Source organism: Notamacropus eugenii, chromosome 5 (assembly GCF_028372415.1).
Source record: "Notamacropus eugenii isolate mMacEug1 chromosome 5, mMacEug1.pri_v2, whole genome shotgun sequence".
Classification (NCBI taxonomy): Eukaryota; Metazoa; Chordata; class Mammalia; order Diprotodontia; family Macropodidae; genus Notamacropus; species Notamacropus eugenii.
In genome coordinates, this window is record NC_092876.1 from 170541523 (window position 1) to 170564507 (window position 22985).

The window sequence follows — 22985 nt, forward strand, 5'->3', positions numbered from 1 at the left end:
AATTCTCATCATAAAAATGCAAGGTATTTTTATTTTGGTGCTGTGATTAGAACAATGCTTTCATAATTTCTATTTTTTTCTTATCTCTGCTTATGTTCTTATGAGAAACTTTCCACAATCCTTTGATTTTTATATCTAACAATTTTCTGTCTAGTCAGTGATAGACAAGAATATTGAGATATATACTAGCAAAAGACACCAGAGCTTTGTCCTAGATTCTGAAGTGCAGGAGGCACACACATTTTTGGTAGCAAGATTTACCACTCAACTTATTTGTTCCTTTGCTGAGAAAAAAAAAAGTTGATTGATATATATATATATATATATATATATATATATATATATATATATATATATATATATATATATACTCCAAGGTGCCTTGACAACCACAGCTCTCTACCATGGCTTATCGGGAACTTTATTCCTGACAATGTTCTTGTTGGGCAAAAGACTCATGCACTAGGCACCAAGGATACACACACACACACACATGCATGCACACACACACACACAAACACCCCTATCATCAGGTGAGATCAACAGATAAGAAAGTTCTTCTGAATGCTGTTAACCTAGCCTTAAGTTATTCCAGCTCGTCTCTTTTCACTGTGCACCCTAAAACACTTTTATTATTAATAAACTGTTATCCTAAAACTTTCTTTTCATATTTCTCCCATTTTTTGGTGATCCATTCAAACCTAGCTTACTTCTGAAGACATGACATCTCTGAGCAACCTATTCTGGACTGTATGTGATTCCTCACATCCCCTATTATGCACAGGTTCAAGAAGGGAAGCTGAAAGAAAATTTTCTTGGCCTTGCCACTTTTATACATTTAACCTCTCCCTATTACTTAAAAACTGTGCTATTGAGATCCTTCTTGCTATCAACCACTGGCCTCTGTTCAATCCACCTCTTCTTCAATAAGTTCAGAATCTGATGTTCACACTTCTTTTCTACCCCTTCACCTCCCTTCCTTGAACATTCAGGCTTCTCAGTTACCAGACTTTCTCAGCTACCAAGACCTATGATTTCAGACAAAGCCATCCATGTGGATTGTTTATACTTTTTATAAAGTCTCCCAACCATCAACACAAATAAATTGGTTCAAGGTGCCCAAATTCCTATGTCTGGTGGGATCATGTTCTAAACAGTTTATTGTGCACACAGGGAGTCAATGAAAGTTAAAGAATTAAGAAGGAGAGAAAAATATTAATGACTTCTTCCCAGAAAAGGGGAATTACTTTTCAGATGAGTCCCTGTGGAAGCCTTTGTCTGTGTATTACTAATGAGGTCCCAGCTATCTTGTAAACATCCATAAAAGCCTTAAGTTACATCATCAGGAGCTCTGTTGATATAAATGAACAACATTTTTTTACCTATAGCTGAAAAGGACACTGGTTAAAGTTGCAATAAGAAACAATTCGGGGAAAGTTAACAATTAGAAATAATAATCTTCAGATCAAATCAATTTCTAGAGCTTTTCAGAGACGGAGTTCTATCTCTTAATTCACATCAACATTAACAAAGATTAGAAGGTTCCAACCATGACTATAATAAGTTTTATAGAAGTAATATACTTTGGGCCAAGAAGTTTTAAAACCTAATGCTAGAGGGTAAGTAGTTGGCTAATTTGACATTATTTTTCCTTCTAAATAAGGATGAATGAAACCTCAAGATTTTGCAACAGAAAAGACATGTCCACATTAATTAAACCCATCACTGATAATGGCATGAGGCTGAAAATTGGATACTAGTAGCTCAAAAAAGAGAAAGAGATTTTTGGAGGTAGTAAGAACTCCACATTAGTATAATAGAACTACAGCATTTTTGGAATTGGAAGAAACATTCCATCTAGTTCAAATCCTACCCCATTACCTCCCTTCAATACACCTACTGCAGTAATAGCAATCCAGTTTGAAGATCTCAATGCAAAAGAAACCCATTACAACCATGGTAATACCTTTCCCTTTGAGTTATGCATAATTGTTACAGATTTTATCCTCATATCCAGTATAAATTTGCTTCTTTTCAATTTTATACATTACTGTTGGATCTTCCTTTTTTGAAACAAACTTACATATAATTCCTTTTACACTTAATAACATCTAAAATGCTAGGAAATGAGTATCATTTCCCTCTGATTCTTCCCTTCTTCTTGCTAGATTTTCACAAGTTACTAAAATTATCCTTATATGATATGTGCTCAAGATCATTAATGGCCCTTATTGCCTTTTTCAGGATATCTTCTACCTTGTCAATATCCTTCCTCCATTATGGGAAGAGAACCAGACAAAATACCTCACACGGGGTTTCAAAAAGGTAAAGTGTGGTAGAACTATCATTTCCTTATTCCTGGAAGTCATATCTCTCTTCACAGAACACAAGGTTCCATAACTATTTTTTGACTACCACCACTGATTGCTCAGTTATATTGACTTTGTAGTCTACTAAAATCCTTGATCTCTGATAAACAAACTGAATTCTAAGCTGACTTTCATATTTTTACACTTTTAGAGATCATTCTTTTAACTACCATTCAAGATTTTGCATTTATCTTTATTAAATTTTATCATATTTGATTAAACCCATCGTCCTAATCTCTCTTGATATTTTTAGATTGTGTGTTTGTTATGCTGTGAGTTCATTATGTCTCCAAGCTTGTTCTCGTGTTCAAAAACGTATCATCTCTTCTTGTTTTCTTCATCTTTTTTTTTTTTCAAAGAGGACAAAAGAGATCAAAAGAGTGGTGTCCTGACATGTGTGTGATTCATATTTAGGTGAGTCAGAGCTGTGTAAAGTCTGAATCCTCATTCTTTCTTCTGGATCCATAAAAGTAAAATGCTTAAGAGCAAAATCATACAGTGGATGACCTTGTATTTTAAAAATTAATGTCATTTCCCAGGCCCCAGTATTTCTGAAGGGCCCATTCAATGACCATAGGCTAGGTAAGAATTGAGACTAAAGGTGGTTTAATTTACCATTGCAAAAATATCAGTTTGGGAGGGGAAAGGTCCTCCAACTTTTCTGAAGCAATAGAAAATAGTTGCTATTTACACTCATACTAAGCCAGCCAAACCTATATCATGAGCTAAGAGGCCTGGCCTAGGTTATTATTGGACATTCAATGAGAACTGGGGTGATTTGGATTCAAAGGAGTAGTCTAGTAGTTCCATTTGAAACACAATGGGCTAGTCCAGAGAAAATATACTGCACAGGACAAAAGTAAACTTTTCCAGCTTTTGCAACAAAAATCTAGCACACAAGCTTACCAAATCTAAGCAACCAAACATTATATTCTTATAAACAGAGCACCCATACATGAGGACATGGCACCCTAAGTAGAGAAAGAGACCACATGTGTTGAGGGGTTATAGTTATGAGTCACTGTAAGGGAAGCAAAGTAGACATCTTAGCCCCATATTCTCCCATAATTCTCCAAAATAGACTTCCATTTCTGCCAGGGCTTTTTCAGAGCTAGTTCTGGGGGTCTGCAAGCACTTAGTTCTTCCAAAGTGGCATGATCCAAGGAAAGGTATGGTCACTGCTCTCCTGGCCTATGCTCTGGTCGCTGAGGTATGACAAGTACTCTTCTCTACCACAGGACCATGACCAGGACCTTGAAATCCACCTATGAAATGTGGATAATAATAGCACCTAACTCCCAGGGTAAATTGAATTGGCAGAGGAGACAAGTTTTTAGTAACATATTCAATAGCAAAAGATTGAACACAAAACACTAAGGCACACTACTTAAGATGTTCTTTTAAGTTGATATTGAATCATTAATGCCAACTCCTTGCAAATCATTCTACCCATTGCAAACCCATGAAATTACCATTTTTTCCATTCCTTATTGCTTTATGTTTTCCATATTATAGTTTTGACATTTTGCCAAAATGTATTTTCAATAAGCATACATCATTTGTCAGACTGGCCATCATAATAATCTGCCATTTCAGTAAAAAATGTTTTGAGGAACTAAGAATTATCCCCGGAAGAAAAGTAGTTTTCTTTCCCAGAACATATATTTCAAATTATGTGCCCCGGGCAACCAATGATTTAACTCTCTGAGACCCTTTTCCTTTTGGAAAAGGAGACAGAGACCATGGTTCCCAACTTGGAAGACTCCAAAGGTAGTCAATGAGTTGTTCAAATGTCACTGGACTGTGAATAGAGCAAGATAAAAACTAAAGAGGTAGAATGAATTACTCCCAGGTTGTAGCTGCTTTTGGGACAGATCTCTTATGCTTACTAGGTATGGGAACTTAAGCATCAATGTTCTTTAACATTTGTATATATCCAACAAATATTTAAATATTTTTGCATAGATTTTAGGTTGTGATCAAATATCTTTGAAAATAGCTAAATGAATAAAATATATTATGATCATTGTATGTAGGAGAGAAGTTCGAGCATAGCTCCTTCCTGTAGAATGGCTTATGTGCCTCATTCCTGTGACGGTGACTGTCTTTAGTTTGTGGTAGAAAAAAAAAAAGCTGAGAAAAAAGAATCAGAAGAATTTAAATTATAATTTTACTGCTGTATCTGAAGCATAATTTGAGAACTGTAATAATGAAGTCTCTCTATTTTTCCTCTCATATACAGACTCTTACTCTATACTCAAAAAGAATGGAGAAAGGAAATTATTCACTAGTAACTGAGTTCTACCTCATAGGGTTGACAGACCAGCCTGAGCTCCAGCTGCCACTCTTCTTTCTCTTCCTAGCAATTTATGTATTCACTGTGATGGGGAACCTGGGCATGATTATCCTTATTGGGCTGAGTTCTCATCTTCATAACCCAATGTATTATTTCCTCTGTAATTTGTCCCTTATTGATCTCTGTCAATCAACTGTCATCATCCCTAAAATGCTAATGAACTTATTATCAGAAAAGAACACCATTTCCTACCATGAGTGCACAACTCAGTTCCATTTTTTTGCCTTTTTTGCCATTTCTGAATGTCAGATGTTGGCTGTGATGGCATATGACCGCTTTGTTGTTATATGCTATCCCCTTCGTTATAGTCTTATCATGTCCTATCAAGTGTGCTCAAGGTTGGTGGGTGGGGTGTATGCACTGGGCCTCACTGGGGCCACAGCTCACACAGGTTGTTTACTTAGAGTGCTCTTCTGCAAGGAAAATGTGATTAATCATTACTTCTGTGATCTCCTTCCACTCTTAAAGCTTGCTTGTTCTAGCACCTATGTCAATGAAGTGGTACTTCTGTCATTTAGTACAGTGAATATCCTTTTCCCAACATTAACCATTATTTTCTCTTATGTTTTAATCATTGCTAACATTTTAAAAACTCAGTCCACTGGAGGCAGATCAAAAGCCTTCAGGACCTGCAGCTCCCACATGGTAGCAGTAGGTGTCTTCTTTGGCTCCCTTTCATTTATGTACCTGCAGCCATCTTCAGTCAGCTCCATGGATCAGGGAAAAGTGTCCTCTGTGTTTTACACTATCATTGTGCCCATGCTAAACCCCCTCATCTACTGTTTGAGAAATAGAGATGTCAAAATTGCCTTGAATAAAGTTATAGAAAGCACATTCCAGTGAAAAGAGACATATTAGATTAATGGGTTTATTGGATGTTGTTAGGGTATGGATGGAAGCAAAGCAAAGGGGAAAGGGAGTGGGAGAGAGAGAGAGAGAGAGAGAGAGAGAGAGAGAGAGAGAGAGAGAGAGAGAGAGAGAGAGAGAGAGAGAGAGAGAGAGTTTTCTACAAAGCAGATATTCTGTTCCACACCTATACTCCATTGGAAGCCCAACTCAGAGCTACTTTGGGAATATTTCTCAAATCAGCAGGCTACATTTTTCTTCTCACATTTACATTTCTATTACCTCTCTGACTTGAATTCCAGATGGGCTGTGAATTTCAATCATGGATCGACCTGTTTCTTAAATTTACAGTGTTTGTTTTACTATTTTAATAATTTTTGTGGAAAAATATTTTTCCTAGATGCCTCTCTGTGGGGCAATGATTCCTGCAACTAGCAGTTAAATCTCCAAGGTTTCACATGAAGAATTTTACAGAGAATTCTAAGGTTAGAAGATGACTTAAATTTTACAAGTCCAACCCCTTTGCTTTTCAGCTGAGGAAACTATACCTAAAAGAGGATAAATGTTTTGCTTATAGTCACAGAACTGATCAAGAGCAAAAGCAGGTTTTGAATCCAAATCTCTTGATCGTTCTTTTTATTTCTACTTCAAAGCATCACATAGTCATCTATACAGAGGAATCTAATGGAGGTAAATACAATTATAGCCTTAAATGTGAATGAACGTGCAAAGGAAATGTTAAGGATCCATTCTCTCTCCAACAGTCTAACATCACAATATAAAGTTCTTTAATCTTCTCACAAGTTTTTAAGATGGCCTCATACAGGTAGTGAGAAGTGTCTCTGGAAAGTTTTCTTTCAACTGTCTTCCTGTCCTGTTAAAAGTTCTTTCTATTTTTTTTTTTAATTAATTCATTTGTTTTCAGTTTTCATTTCCATGTGTTTTAAATTTTCTTTCCCGTCCTTCCCCTCCCTCCCTGAGACAGCATGCAATCTTATATGGGTTCTACACACATATTCTTATTACACACATTTTCACATTAGTCATGTTGCACTGCAGAATTACATCGAATGGGAAAAACCATGAGAAAAAAACAAAACAAAACATACCATAAGAGAAAATATTCTGCTTCATTCTGCATTCTAATTCCATACTTCTTTCTCTGGATGCGGATGGAATTTTGCATTATGAGTCCTTTGGGAATATGGGTCCTTGCATTGCTCTGAAGGGCTAAGTCTATCAGAAACAGCTCTCACACACTGTGGTTGTTACTGTGTATAATATTCTCCTGGTTCTGCTCGTTTCACTCAGTATCAGTTCATATAAGGCTTTCCAGGTTTTTCTGAAGTCCACCTGTTTCCCATTTCTTACAGTATAATAGTATTCCATTACATTTATATACCACAGCTTATTCAACCATTACCCCAACTGATAGTCATTCCCTCGATTTCCAGTTTTTGGCTACCACAAAAAGAACTAGTATAAATATTTTTACACATGTGCGACCTTTTCCCATTTTTGTGATCTCTTTGGGATACAGCTCTAGAAGTGATATTGTTGGGTCAAAGAGTGTATATTTTTATAGCTGTTTGGGCATAGTTCGAAATTACTCTCCAGAATGGTTGGATCAGCTCACGGTTCCTCCAAAAATGAATTAGTGTTCCAAATCTCCCACATCTAAAGGAACTTTCTCAAGCTTAGAATCAAAAACAACTATAAAAGAATCAGCTACACTTGTTGTTTTAAAGCTGACCATACCTCAGGTGTCGAAAAGGGGAAATATTTTCAGAATTTTTTCAATGTATTGATTAGTTTTGCTAATTTTTCCCCTCGCTCCTTCTTTTAAAAATTTTTATTTGTTATATGGTAGGTGTTCTATGAGAAAGGGAGTTAACAGGAAGTTTGGTTACAGAAATATTTCTGAGCCCTCGAGCTTAAAAGTTGTACATTGTCTTTGGTACATAACTTCCTTATAAGAATACCTCACTGCTAGGATAATCTGTGCCCCCTCTTTCCATGGATGCTGTGTATATTTGTGCATAACACTTAACTCAAGGATTAACTGTGAGGAGACCAACAGTTTATTCTTTATATGATATCATAAATAATGACAACTAATTGTTGAATTAAAGAATTAAAACTGTCATGAGCTCTGAATTAAGAAATGTTTCAGGATTGTAAGCTGTGGGATAAAGTATATGACAAATTTAGGAATGTTTGGAGCAACATCAGAAGCAACAGAATATGTCAGTGGTATGGGGTTTGTGCAAAGGGAAGACGGAATGGTAACTCAAGCAGGAGGTTTGATGGGAGGCAGCTGAATGTTGAGGCTTAGCAGCCTCTGGAGCCACTTCCTGAGTCCTTGGCTCTGCCACTGTCTGTACTATCGAGGACAGGAATGGGAGGTGGGGTCTGACTTCCCATTAAGAAGAATAAAAAAAAATGACAAACTCTAAATTATGGCCTCTCCTTCTTTCCCCATCCTCTCTAGCTAAGGGGAGTATATGACTCACCACCTAATTAAATTTTAGAATTGCTTTTCTAATTTCTCTGTCAACAATTAGAATTTTGCTGACTAGATAGAGATTTTCATTCTACCTCCTGTAGTGTTATATGTTGTCTAATTTGCCAATATGAAGAGTACTTGAAAAATTGATACATAACTATAAAGTAAGATAATACTCTAAGATATTAATATGTGAAAAATTAGGGAAATATGATGGAGCATAGAGTTCAAGCCTGAAATTTCTAGTTTTCATTGAAATTAGATAGAATACTATTCCCAAGAAACAAGGTCAAAATTCAAATGTATTCATGTGTGGAGATATTGTGTGAGTAATAGAGGGAGATATGAAAGTAATATATATATATGTATATATATATATATATGTATATATATATATATAATATCAAGAAAAGAAGCAGAGAGCCAATCAGATGGATAGAATAAACATTTGATTCTAAACAATCTTATTTTAAGCATAATACAGAAATGTTTCCCTCCTCAACAATTCTGGTGCTTTGCTTTGAATAAGTGGCTCTCAGAGAGTTCCCCAAGGGTGTCCAAGACACTTTCAGCTCTCTCTGGTGGTGCATAGCAATTTTTCATTATGAGTCCTTTGGAATTGTCTTAGATCATTGAATTAATCAGAATAGTCAAGTCTTTTACAGTTGATCCTCATTACAACATTGCTGTTACTGTCCACAATGATTTTTCAATTCTTTTTGCTTCATTTTGCATCAGTTTATATATTGTTGTTCTTTTCTGAAACCACCCCACTCTTCATTTCTTATAACACAATAGTATTTCATCACAATCATATACCACAATTTGTTCAGCCATTCTCCAACTGATGGGCATTCCCTGTTTCCAGTTCTTTGCTACCACAAAAGAGCTACCATAAATATTTTAATACATATAGATATTTTTCCTTTTCTTTGATCTCTTTGGGATTCAGTTATAGTAGTGGTATTACCAGACCAAAGATATGTTCAGCTTTATACTCCTTTGAGCTTAGCTTCAGTTTCTTCTTCAGAATAGTAGGAATACTTCACTATTAAATCAACAGTTCATTGATATATCTATTTTCTCTCATCCTCTTCAACATTTATCATTTCTTATAAGTGTGAGGTAATATCTCAGAGTTGTTTTAATTTGCCTTTTCTAATCAATAATGATTTAGAGCACTTTTTCATATGAAAGTTTTGATTTTTGTCTTCTGAAAGCTGTCCAATAATATGCTTTCACTATTTATCAACTAGGGAATGGCTCTTATTCCTTTTATAAATTTGACCTAGTTCACCATGTATTTGAGAAATGAAGCCTTTATCAGAGAAACTTGCTATAAAAATTTTTGGTATTACATCATTGTCTATGGTAACTTTTAGCAAAATATAATTTCCCTGATTATCTCTTTTTTAATTAATCATGTCTGAGATCATGATTGCTAATCCTGCCTTTTTTACTTCAACTAAAGAATAATTGATACAGTTTGTCAACTGGACAGGAATCATCCTCTAATTTGTGAGTGGCTGGAGCCAAATAAACAGAGCAATTTAGAGAAAGGAAAGTGTAATGTTATTGAGATATAAGATTTTCCGGGCAAAGCCAAGATGGAGGAGTAGAAAGACACACATACACATAGCTCCGAACCCACAACCCATAGAACATCTGTAAAAAGGAACTCACGGCGAATTCTGCAGCAGTAGAGGCCACAGAACAGTGGAGCAAAGGAGATTTCTGTTCCAGAGAGACCTGCAAACCTCTCGCAAAAGGTCTGTCACGCTGCAGACGCGGAGCCCAGCCCAGCCCTGCCATGGCCTCGGCACCGAGAGATGCAGATCTGAGCAGGCTTAAGACACAGGATCTCCAGCAGCCGTGGGGGTCCCTCCACCCACAGGTGACGGGGGTTGGTGAGAGGGTATCTTTGGCGGGTCAAGAGGGCAGTGGGGTGCCCCCATAACTCAGGCCCCCTCAGGAGGCAGAAGCTGAGGCAGCGGCAGACCAGGGCTCCCCAAGCAGACAGCAGCCTGGATCCATTGTTGAAGGTCTCTGCATAAACCCGCTAAGGGAACTGAGCCTGAGAGGCGGCCCTGCCCCCACCTGAGCACCTGAACTTAATCTCACACTGAATAGCAGCCCTGCCCTCGCCCAAAGCCCTGAGGCTGGGAAGCAGCATTTGAATCTCAGACCCCAAGCTCTGGCTGGGAGGATCAGGAGGCGAGGTGGGTGTGAGGAGAATATTCAGAAGTCAAGTCACTGGCTGGAAAAATGCCCAGAAAAGGGAAAAGAAATAAGACTATAGAAGGTTACTTTCTTGGTGAACAGGCATTTCCTCCCTTCCTTTCTGATGAAGAAGAACAATGCTTACCATCAGGCAAAGACACAGAAGTCAAGGCTTCTGTATCCCAGCCCAATCAATGGGCTCAGGCCATGGAAGAGCTCAAAAAGAATTTTGAAAATCAAGTTAGAGAGGTGGAGGAAAAGCTGGGAAGAGAAATGAGAGACATGCAGTCAAAGCATGAACAGCAGGTCAGCACCCTGCTAAAGGAGATCCAAAAAAATGCTAAAGAAAATAACACCTTGAAAAATAGGCTAACTCAAGGTTAGCAAAAGAGGTTCAAAAAGCCAATGAGGAGAAGAATGCTTTCAAAAGCAGAATTAGCCAAATGGAAAAGGAGATTCAAAAGCTCACTGAAGAAAATAATTCTTTCAAAATTAGAATGGCACAGATGGAGGCTAATGACTTTATGAGAAACCAAGAAATCATAAAACAAAACCAAAAGAATGAAAAAATGGAAGATAATGTGAGATATAAGATCTTCCCTTCCCATTAGTAGGCCTCATATGGAGCCCTGGGGCAGAGCCAATTTGGCTCTGGACCATATGGATTCCCTCACCTTACCAATTAAGTACTGGTTTCCAAGCTTCTCTAAGCCAATCAAGTGCCCAGTCTTTGATTGGAAGCAGTATATATTGTATTACTTGGAGGGATAAGGGGTGGGCAGAGAGAGAAAAGCAAGAAGAGAGAGAAACCTGATGAGTGAAGAACTTGCCTAGGGGAACTTGCTCTAGGGGAGACTTGAGGGAGAGAAATGTCTGTGCTCCCTTGAATGATGATGAGTACCTCACTAAATCTTGCCTTCTGGTATCCCAATAGGGATGTTTCAAATAAATATTTTGATTTTTGTCTTGGAGGAACAGAGTTTGTTATATTTTGCAAACCACCCATGTATATTCATAATAACTGCTATGGGTATCACATTGGCATTACAGAGAGTCAGGACACAAACAATAGTTTAATTTCAGAGTGAAGAAAATGGCATAGGCATATGGAAGCCCCACCTACTAAGACATGCTAAACAAAAGGCAGGTCTTATATGCATCCTGGGCTGGACTAAGACATAATCATTTTTTAGGTATGAAGGCAGTTCTTATAGTTAGCATTTGTTGGGACAATACAGATATTCTTGTGTCCTATGGGAACAGTCATTGCCTCAAGTTTGAGGACTCTGATCACCCTGCCAAGTACAGAATCAGAGTTCTGTTATGGGAAAAGGAGTCCAGTGCCTGTCAGTGACAAGGAAAAGGGATTGTAAACATATGATAGATGACCCTGGGAAACAAAAGGAGCTGAAATACTCGATGAACAACTATTGCTGATCTAAGCAATGAACTACCAGAGGGTGATATCATCCTGAGTGCAAAGGATTTATTGTGATTCTAACCTTTCTGGGTCTTAACACTGGAAGACAAAGTATCTGCAAAATATTTTGACAAGCTCCAGCCCTTTATTTTAACTTTGTGTATCTTTCTATTTCATATACACCTTATTGTTGGATTCAAGTTTCTAATTCATTTGGGTATCCATTTCCCTTGTATGAATTCGCTCATCCCATTCACATTCACAGTTATGATTACTAATTCTTCATTTCTCTCCATCCTACATTCTCCTGTTTATCCATCTATCTTTTTATTCAGGGCCTCCTCAAAAGTCTGTTTTACTTCTGACCACTGCCTCCCTTAATCTACCCTTCTTTTTATCACTCCCCCCCATCTCTTATCCACTTCCCCTCCTAATTCCCTATTGAATAAGATAAATTTCTAGAGCCAAATGAGTATCACTTTATGAAACTCTTTGTCTCAGTTTCCTTATCTGTAAAATCACCTGGAGAAGGAAATGATCAACTACTCCAGTATCTTTGTAAAGAAAACACCAAATAGGATTATGAAAAGTCTGAAACAACTGAACAACAATAATTTTCTACTTGGGCAGCATCTCTGCAGAACAAAAGGAGATATGTATTTATTGCATTTTAGGCAACAATGTTGAGGAGAGTCTATCAGTGAAATTGTTCAGCCACTTTCCTTATTTGAGAGGTTGATTCATAGGCATAAGATTTTGGGTGGTTGGGTGGGGTTATAATTTGTTAATCTTATAGTCTCAGGAGTCCTCAGATCAGTTCTGTTTAGGTGGGGATCTTTTCTAGTAGTTAATCTCATCAGACCATCTTTTTTGAGACTGAAAGTCTCTAGCTAATTACAACATAATTACAGGTGGGACTATTGGTCTCCAAGATGGTAGAGTCTTCTTGTAACAAAGAATTAGGCTTAGAGTCTATATTCACACTACTCATTAGGCTCTATTTCTTTGAATTCTATGGTTAATATTATGGTGGGAGATGGTCCCCTCCAACTCACAGAATACAGGTTTTATCCATTTTCTTATACATTGCCTTCATAGCATTAATCTCCTGTTTCATCAGTCTCTTTTGATGAAAAGTGAGAGGAGACCCTAGAGAGATCTCTTCTAAATCTGCATGTGAACCAATTTTAGACAGACCTATATGGACCCACGTAACCTACATAGGCAACACATAAAAGCACATCTTATATAGCAAATACACAAGAATTAAGTAATAATTCCTGATAAATAATTTTTTTAATTACATATCTATGTATACATCCATACATATATATGACAGAGAGAGAGAGAATTTTTTAAAGCCTTCGGCATTTTTCAATTCTTTTTTTTTTCCCTTGGGGGATACTCAAATTAATGTTTTTATAATTAACTTATTTGTTTTCAGTTTTCAACAATCACTTCCATAGCTCATAAACATTCTCCCCCTTCTTTCTTCCTCCCTACTCAAGATAGCATGCAATCATATATGGGTTCTACAGATACGTTCTTATTGTCCACATTTTCACATTAGTCATATTGCACAGAAAAATTAAAATGATTGGGAGAAACCATGAGAAAAACCAAAACAAAACATAAGAAAAGAGAAAATAGTCTGCTCTGTTCTACATTCCAATTTCATAGGTCTTTCTCTGGATGTGGATGGCGTTTTGAATTATGAGTGCTTTGCAAATGCTGTAGGTTCTTGCAATGCTGTGAAGGGCTAAGTTTTTAGATACAGTCCTCACACACTATGGCTCTAACTGTGTATAATGTTCTCCTAGTTCTGCTCACTTCACTCAAAATCAGTTCATATAATTTTTTCCATTTTTTCTGAAGTCCTGCTGTTCAGCATTTCTTATAGCACAATAGTAATCCATTACATTCATATACCGCAACTTTTTCTGCCATTCCTTAATTGCTGGGCATCCCCTTGATTTCTAGTTTTTGGCTACCACAAAGAGAGCTGCTACAAATACTTTTGTACATGAGGGTCCTTTTCCCATTTTTTATGACCTCTTTGGGATACAGCCCTAGATACAATATTGCTGGGTCAAAGGGTATGTACATTTTTATAACTCTTTGGGCATAATTCCAAATTGTTCTCCAGAATGGTTAGATCAGGTCACAGATCCTCAACAACTACCCGCCAAAAAAAAACCCAGGGACTATATGAACCCAGTTATGAAACACTTTTCACACAAATAAAGTCAGTTAAAAATAACTGGAAAAACATCAGTTGCTCTTGGGTAAGTCAAGCTAATAAAATAAAAATGACAATTCTATCCAGATTAATTTACTTATTCATTGCCATATGTGAGGCCAATCAAAGTAGGATCTTTTGCTGTTTTTGTTTTAGTACAATCAAGAAGTATAATGCCTCTATTCAAATGTGACTAAAAAAGACCTTCCCCACCCACTGATGGACCTGTCCATTGAGGGAAGCTTGATTAGGGGAGCTGTTTTGTAGGAAGGTCTCATCTTTTCTTTATTCTATTGATGCACTAGGTCCGAGCGTCATGCCCTCTCTCTTTGAAAAGTGTGACATTTTACTTTGGGGCTTAGATTTTGGAACAAGGTTTGAGTGCCAGATGAGAAGCTGGGAAGATGGCTAAGCAGACCCACTCTCTTCAGCATCTCCCACAGCTTTGAAAATCCAGATGTTGGTTCTTCCCTCTCTGGTAAAGGTATATGCATGTTAATGGTCAGGCATTTTGGAAGTGCTGTCTGTTGATTTTTTATTTCTCTGAAATTTTGATTTTGATTTTTTCTGATACCTGTGCTTAATTAAAGTGATTGTTAACATCTCAAAAGTTGCCTTTCCTTTTAGAGAAGGGAATCAAAGAACCTGTTGTAGCAGACCCCCCTATGTATGTTGGGGTGCTTACTCACAGACCATACAAATCAAACTTCCAAAAAACAGTTTATAGAGCTAGAAAAAATAATATTAAAATTCATCTGGAAGAACAAAAGGTCCAGAATAATTAATAAAAGGAAATACTAGGGAAGGTGGCCCAACCATACCCAATCTTATATTGTATTATAAAGCAGCAATCGTCAAAATCACTTGGTAGTGGCTAAGAAATAGAGGGGTAGGTCAGTGAAATAGGCTAGGTACACAAGACATAGTAGTCAACAAATATAGCAATCTACTATTTGATAAACCCAAAGACCCCAGCTTCTGGGATAAGAACTGACTGTTTAAGAAAAAATTGCTGGGAAAACCGGAAAAGAGTGTGGTGGAAACTGGGCATAGACAAATGCCTGACACCAAATAACAGAATAAAATCCAAATGGATACACAATCTACACATAAAGGCTGATGTTATAAACAAATTAGGGAAGCAAGGAATCGGGTTTTTTTTTTGTTAAATTTATAGAGAATCAAGGCATTTTTGATCAAACGAGATGACATTATTAAATGCAATATGGATAATTTTGATTACATTTAATTGAAAAATTTTTGCCCAAAGCTAATGCAGCCAAGATTAGGAGAGGAGCATAAAATTGAGAAAGAATTTTTACAACTAGTTTCTATGATAAACACCTCAGTCCTAAAATAAATATAGAGAATTGAGTCAAATTTACAAGAATATGTCATTCCCAATTGATAAGTGGTCAAAAGATATGAATAGGCAGTTTTCAGAAGAAAGTACTAAAGCTATCTATAGTCATGAAAAAATGCTCTAAATCACTGTTGATCTGAGAGATGCAAATCAAAATAACTCTGAGGTACTATATCACACCAATCAGACTGGCTAACATGACAAAACAGGAAAATCATGCATGTTGGAGAAGATGTGGAAGAGTCAGAACACTAATTCATTTTTTAATTGTATAACTGAGAATCTGTAGTTTTTTGCCTTAGGAGTATCCCATTGCTTTCTGGATAGGCATATCATCAGTATTGAATGTCCCCAAGCACCCAGCCTTTAATTCTCAGAGACATTTGTTTAAGGTGTTCATACTCTTCCCAGCTTGGAACATATTTAAACTGGAATTTGCTTTCTAAAATCTAAATGGCCTGAAGGTAAAGTTTGTATATTTTCTATTTTTTTTAAAGCAGTTTTAAAAAATACATATTTAAATGATTTTTTTTTTTTCTGGTAGTGAATATCTACCTTTCTGTCCTTCAAGGAGTTGTGGCCTTAGATTAACACTATAAGTAGAAGGATCTTTTGACTTAGTTTCAGATATTTGTGTCATGGTCAATTTTGTCACAAAAATGGATTTACTTTTCTTATTCAGAAAAACATATTTTATCTGCATTTTCTTTCTTTATTATGTAGTGAGAAAATGGGTTTTCTCTATTTGTTTTGTGACTGTTATTTCCTTAAGATAGCTAGTTATATCACAGCCTCAGCATGAAGAATGTAATTGAATCAACAAATGTTAACTCAGGTAGTTCACTGACAAGTAATAAGAGAATTTCTGGCTCAGTTTTATTACCCCTACTTACTTAAGCTGAGACTACCTAGAACCCTAGTCCTATCTTTTGAGTTACTACTTTGTATGTTTACAAAATTTCAGCTTTAGCTTTAGCTCCAGTGTTTGCTGATCACTTAATGATTTCACCTAAGGAACATTTTCCCTTTCTGTGATTGGTTCTTTGGTGGGTAAATTTTAACTTCCCCTCTTGTCCTTCATCAAAATTACACTTGTAAATATCCTGCTTTGTCCTATGTGAAACTTACAACCACCTCTCAAAAAAGATTCCTAAAGCCCCCATATTATGAGTGTAAATACAAGGCATGTGCCCTTCCCTTAGCAAAATAATTCCTTTATTTTTTAAAATTTTATATATTTGGTTTTAGTTTTTGATATTTGTTTCTATAAGATTTTGAGTTCTAAATATTTCCTCCTCATGCCACCCTACTTCCCCAAGAGAGCATGTAATCTGATGTTGGCTATACATGTACAGTCTTAAACATATTTCCACATTAGGCATGTTATTAAGAAGAACTAGAACCAGAAAGAAAAACACAAGGAAGAAGAAACTTAAAAAAAAGAGAAAATAATATGCTTTGATCTGCTGGCTCTATAGCTCTTTCTCTGTATGTGGGTAATATTTTTCACCATGAGTCTTTTGGAATTGTCTTTGATCCTCGCATTGCTGAGAAGAGTTAAGTCTATCAAAGCTGGTCATCACACAATGTTGCTGTTACTATGGATGATATTCTTCTGGTTCTGCTCAATTCACTCAGCGTCAGTTCATGTAAGTCTCTCCAGGTTTTCTGAAGTCCACCTGCTAATCATTTTTTAGGAACAATTGCTTTCCATTACATTTATAAACAACAACTTGTTCAGCCATTCCCTAATTGATGGGCATCCCCTCAACTTCCAATTCTTTAGGACTACAAAAAAAGCTGCCATAAATATTTTTGATAATGTGGGTCCTTTTCTCATTTTTATAATCTTTTTGGAACATAGACCTAGAAGTGGTATTGCTGGATCAAAGGGTATGCACAATTTATAGCCCTTTGGGCATAGATCCAAATTACTATCCATAATGGTTTGATCAGTTTAAAACTCCACCATCAATGCATTAGTGTTCCAATTTTCCCACCTTTCCAATATGTATGATGTGGTACCTCAGAATAACTCTTTTCTTTATATAAAAAAGGATATGTGTCATAGTCACACCTGGTGGTTACACACTCTAGGCTTAAGGTGCATAAAGATAAGCTTAGGCAGCCCCAAGGCACTGAATAAACTCACACTGTGTGTGTACCCCAGGTAAAGCTCCAACCTCTTCCTCTTATACATAGCTATATGCTTCTAAAAACTGCATTAAAAAAAAAGCCATGGTTTTGTCTACCAGTTAACCAGCCTTAGCCAGAGCAGACCAGCCAGCTTGGTCACTGAGGCTGACTTGCTAGTGATATGGGGAAGCCCACTTGACTTTGCCCAAGAGGAGTAATGATCTGAATTTGGGGGACCTTCCGGTAAACCTTGTAAGTATGAACAGCTCTGGGCAGATAGTTTCCTTCAGTCTTGTCCAACACTACTATCCATGGAACGAGACATTTACACCTACCTTTACAATAAACATCATGTATTGTATATCGCTCCTGACCAGATTGGAGTAATTCACAGCACTATCATTTTACTTGATACATAGATGTCAAATGTTGACACCTATGTAAGACTTTTGGAAATGCTGTACATGGCTCATTGCAAATAGAAGGAGAAGAAAAAGAAGCAGTGCCAGATATTTATGTTCTTGGGCTCAAAGATGACTGCACATGGTGACTGTAGTGAAGAAATTAAAAGATGCTTGTTCCTTGGAAGGAAAGCTATGGCAAATCTGAATGGCACAGCAGATACAACATGTTCCTGATAAAGGTTCATATAGTCAAACCTATGTTTTTTCCAGTAGCAATGTAAGGCTGTGAGAGTTGGACTATTAGAAAAGCTGATCACCACACAATCAACGCTTTGAAATTGTGGTGCTGGAGAAGATTTTTGAGAGTCCCTTGGAGAGCAAGGAGATCAAATAAGTCAATCCTTATATTACTTTAATCTATTCACTGGAAGGCTCCATACTGAAGCTGAAGCTTAAATACTTTGGCCACATAATGAAAACATTAAAAGACACTGATATTGGGAAAGATTGAAGGCAAAAGGAAAAGGAGATAGGAGAGGATAAAATGGATATATAGTATAATGGAAGCAACATATATGAACCTGTACAAACTTCAAGACAGAGTAGAGGATAGAAGGACCTGGAGTGTTGTGGTCCGTGGGGTCATTCAGCTGAATACAACTGAATGACCGAACAACAAGAACTCCAGTCCTATTGTAATTCATCTCTACGCTGAATTGTTTTATGAGGCTTATTTCATGAGGGTCCTATATGTATAGAGGAAGTGAAGTGGTTAGCTTCAATTGCTTCCTACCTTGAACTGGAGATTTTTCCTTTTTATGTGAGATTCCTGAAAACAGGAAAATGAAGATCAAATTTCAACTCACACCTTAACTTGACAGCAAAGCTTGAAACTGCCCATTCACCATAAGGAATCAGGTAAAAGAAGCAATTATCAAGGACCCATGGTTTAAAGTTAGATAAGGCTCAACATCCACAACTTGAGCACCTACTATGTGCTGAATACTATACTAAGGACTGGTGATTTTAAAAAGAGGAAAAAGATTCTCTGACCTCTAGGAGCTTACAATCTAATAAATTAAAGGACTAAAAGGAAAATGTCAGAGAAAACATTCTTGCCCTGGCGTTGAGAGATCTAAGATAGAATCCTACCTTCAGCATTTCTCAAAGGCGCACACATAGACAAGCCATTTAATCTCTCCAAGATAGCATTTCTTAATGTGTGTAATAGGCATAACAACAACAGCTACTTACAGAACTGTTGTGAAAAATAAAGCACACACACATGTACATATATATATATACACATATACATGTGTGTATATGTATGTGTGTCAGTATGCTTTGTAAACATTAAAACACCAAGAAAATGTCAGTAATTATTAGCTGCTGAAAGGAATTTCCCATCCCTCTGTCTATACCTGGGTATCTTGACAGCTACAGCTTTTTACCAGGGATCATTTGCAGGAACAAAGTTATCCCAGTGCATAATCTATAAACAAGACTCATGCACTAGACACCAAAGATCAATAAACTTATTTATAGGGGAATTCAGCAGTTAAGGAGGTGTTGCGAGCTATTGCTAATCTGTCGCTAAGTTAACCCAGATCATCTTTCCACTGTGCACTCTAGGACTTTTCTCGATTATTAATGAATTCCACTTCAACCTAAATTTTTCAGCTTATATTACTTCTGTTTTTGGTGCCTACTGTAACCTAGCCGTGCTCCTGAACACAGGGTATCTTTGGGCACCCCTTTCAAGGAGTTAAGTGCCTTCTAACACACAAGATCAGGAAGAGAAGTTAATATATTTTTTACTTAGTCCTACCACTTCCAAACTTCGAGTTTATCCTCATCGCTGAGCAAGTATCATATATAAATGTCTTGCTTTCACTATGGACCTTCTGTTCACTTTATCTCTTCTCCAATGAATTCACTATCAGATTTTCACACTTCTTCTCTACCTCTTGTGAAACATCCCTTGAACACACTTCTTCAACTACTATGGCCTCTTAATATGTTACTTTACTATGAGAAAGACTTTCATTACTTAGATATTCCTTCAAGACTCATAACTTCCAGCTCAAATAAATTGGTGCCAGATGCCAGAATTCCTAGGTACAGCACTGAGATCATGTCCAGAAAAGATCATTATTCACTTGGAAAGTAAAGAAAAAAGAAAGAATTGAGAGCAAGAGGAAAATATCAATGACTTCTTCCCAGAAAAAAAGGGGTCCCATATGATATGAGTCCCAGTGGGAAACTCTGTCTGTGTTTTACTAATGAGGTCCCAGGAATCTTATAAACAGAACATCACAAGCTCTAATAATACTGATGAACACTGTTTCCCCTCCATACCTGAAAAAGACTCTCTGGATAAACTCACAACTAGAGATAATCATCTTTAGATCAATTTAATTACCAGAGCATTTCAGAGATTAAGTTTTCTGCCCTAATTCCCATCAACATTAAAAGGATTAGAAGGCTCTATGACAGGATCATAAGAAACTTTACAGAAGACATTTCTCAGCCAGAACACTGGCAAAGGGACTCTAAGATTCAATGAAAAATGGTGAGTATTTGATTAATTTGACATTTTTCTTCTTTCTAAATAGAGATTCATGGAACCTCAGGAATTTGCAAAAGAAAGGGCATTTCCACATTTCATTCTACCTATCACTGACACTGACATGGAACTGAAGACTGCAAACAGATGGTTTAAAAAATAGAAGGAGACTTTGGAGGTATGATTGGCTGCAGCTCAGAATTATAGAATGGCAGAAATTGAGAGCAGGAAAGGATTTTCAAGTTAGTCTAAAGCACACTCCCGCAACCTGCTCCCAATAGCAGTGGTGGTCATACAGCCTCTGCTTGAAAGACATACACTGAGGGGGACCTTACTCCTGCCCAGGCAGCCTTGGTCCTTTTGGGTTCCATAGAATTGTTATGGATTTCATTCTCACATGAAGTTTAAACTTACATTTTTGGAATTTTCATGCATTGCTCTTGGGCAATAAACAAGTAGAACTCAACTAAGCCAAATTCCTTTTATACAGGTAGCCCTTGCACAAACTTAGAAACAATTATCATTTCCCATTGATCCTTCCACTCTCCATGCTAAAATTTTACTGGCCACTTAAGTCATCTTTATGTGGCATCTACTGAGATCATTTATGACCCTCATTGCCCTTTTCTGGATGTTTTCCATCTGGTCAATCCCCTTCCTCAATTATGGGAAACAACCAGAAATAATACTGAAGATGTAGTTTGAGCAAGATACAGTATGGCACTCTTATCTACTCATTATTCCTATAATCTATGCTTTCCTCCAAGATTATGTTTAGTATTTTGACTGCCTCATTATATTGTGTCATTGTCAGTTTGCAGTCTGCTAAGAATCCCAAACCTTATCTGCAACAAAAAAATCCCAAACCTTTGTCAGATTAACATTTAAAGATACCCCCATATTTTTGTGGTATTGAAAACTCTTCAAGTCTTGTGCAGGATTTTACATTGATTAGACTCAGTCCATTGTCCTTTTTGTGATGATTTGAATCATATATTGATCAGACTGAAAGTTAGTCATCTCTCCTAGTTTACCTTCAAATTAGGCATGGATATAATCTATGCTTTTATGTAAGATATTGATCAAGGTGAGACACAAATTTTGATATTGATTTCAAATATTGATCAACAAATACTTTGCCAAAATTTAGGTACATTTTATCTACAGTCTTTATTTTATCATTGTGATTATCTTTATCTTTTATATAGAGACAGAAAAAGATAATTAAAAATCATTATAATTTCATTTGTTCTCTCTGAGCCTACACCTGAAACTTGTGATGATAAGGACTTCCTTTTTTCCCTCCTATCTACAGGTTCTGGTCTCCTCTTACTCTGCACTCTAAAAAAATGGTTGAAGCAAATTACTCATTAGTGATGCAATTTATCCTCATAGGGCTCACAGATCAGTCAGAGCTCCAACTGCCCCTCTTCTTCCTGTTCCTGTGTATCTATGTCATCACTGTGGTGGGGAACCTGGGAATTATCATATTGACTACACTAAGTTCTCATCTTCACACCCCCATGTACTATTTCCTGTGCAGTTTGTCCTTCATTGATCTCTGTCAATCAACTATCATCATTCCCAAAATGCTAGGGAACTTTGTCTCAGAGCAAAACAACATTTCCTACCATGAGTGCATGACTCAGTTCTATTTTTTTGTCATTTTTGGAACTTCTGAATGTCAAATGCTTGCTGTGATGGCATATGACCGCTATGTAGCTATATGTCACCCCCTTCTTTATAATCTTATTATGTCCTCTCAGGTGTGCTCATGTTTGGTGGGTGGTGTGTATTCATTGGGCCTGGTAGCAGCCACAGCTCACATAAGCTGCCTGCTTAGAGTGATCTTCTGTAAGGAAAATGCTATCAATCATTACTTCTGTGATCTCCTCCCACTCTTGAAGCTCTCTTGTTCTAGTACCTATGTCAATGAAGTGGTGATCCTGGCCACCAGTACATTTAATATCTTTTGCCCAACTCTGATCATTATTTGCTCTTATGTTTTGATCATTGCTGGCATTTTAAAAATACAATCCACTGAAGGGAGATCCAAAGACTTCAAGACCTGCAGCTCCCATATTGTAGCAGTTTGTGTCTTCTTTGGCTCTGGTGCATTTATGTACCTGCAACCATCTTCAGTCATCTCTGTGGATCAGGGGAAAGTGTCCTCTGTCTTTTACACTATTGCTGTGCCCATGCTAAACCCCCTCATCTACAGTCTGAGAAATAAGGATGTCAAATTTGCCTTCAAACAAGTGATAGAAAGAAGAGCACGTTACTGAAAGCAGAAATATCAGAATAGTGAGTTAATGGGGGTAGTAGATTCTGTGATGTTAAGCAAAGAGAGAAAGAGGATGGGAGGAGAGTGAGAGAGAGAGAGATCTTTGATTTGTACCAACCAAATATTCTGCTCCACAGGGATGACGACTGAGAAGCCCACCCCAGAACTGCTTTGGAGACATTTCTCACACAGTGTAAGCTAGATATCTCTTTCTCCTTTTTTTGAATCATTTAATACCTCTTTATTTTCATTTGAGATTAGTAGAGTACTGATGAA

General features: G+C 37.0%; 2 protein-coding genes across 2 annotated transcripts; both read left to right on the top strand.

Annotated features, from left to right (window-relative positions):
• Nucleotides 1-4620: 4620 nt before the first annotated feature.
• On the top strand, nt 4621-5568 carry LOC140509016 (olfactory receptor 8G50-like). Its single transcript, XM_072616929.1, has one exon. It carries the CDS (start codon nt 4636-4638, stop codon nt 5566-5568), a length of 933 nt encoding a protein of 310 aa, XP_072473030.1. The 5' UTR covers nt 4621-4635.
• Nucleotides 5569-21738: 16170 nt separating this feature from the next.
• LOC140509017 (olfactory receptor 8G1-like) lies at nt 21739-22710 on the top strand. Its single transcript, XM_072616930.1, has one exon. It carries the CDS (start codon nt 21775-21777, stop codon nt 22708-22710), a length of 936 nt encoding a protein of 311 aa, XP_072473031.1. The 5' UTR covers nt 21739-21774.
• The last annotated feature ends 275 nt before the right edge of the window (nt 22711-22985 follow it).

Coding starts and splice junctions, on each gene's coding strand:
- LOC140509016 (XM_072616929.1), top strand. CDS start 4,636: ATGGAGAAAGGAAATTATTCACTAGTAACTGAGTTCTACCTCATAGGG.
- LOC140509017 (XM_072616930.1), top strand. CDS start 21,775: ATGGTTGAAGCAAATTACTCATTAGTGATGCAATTTATCCTCATAGGG.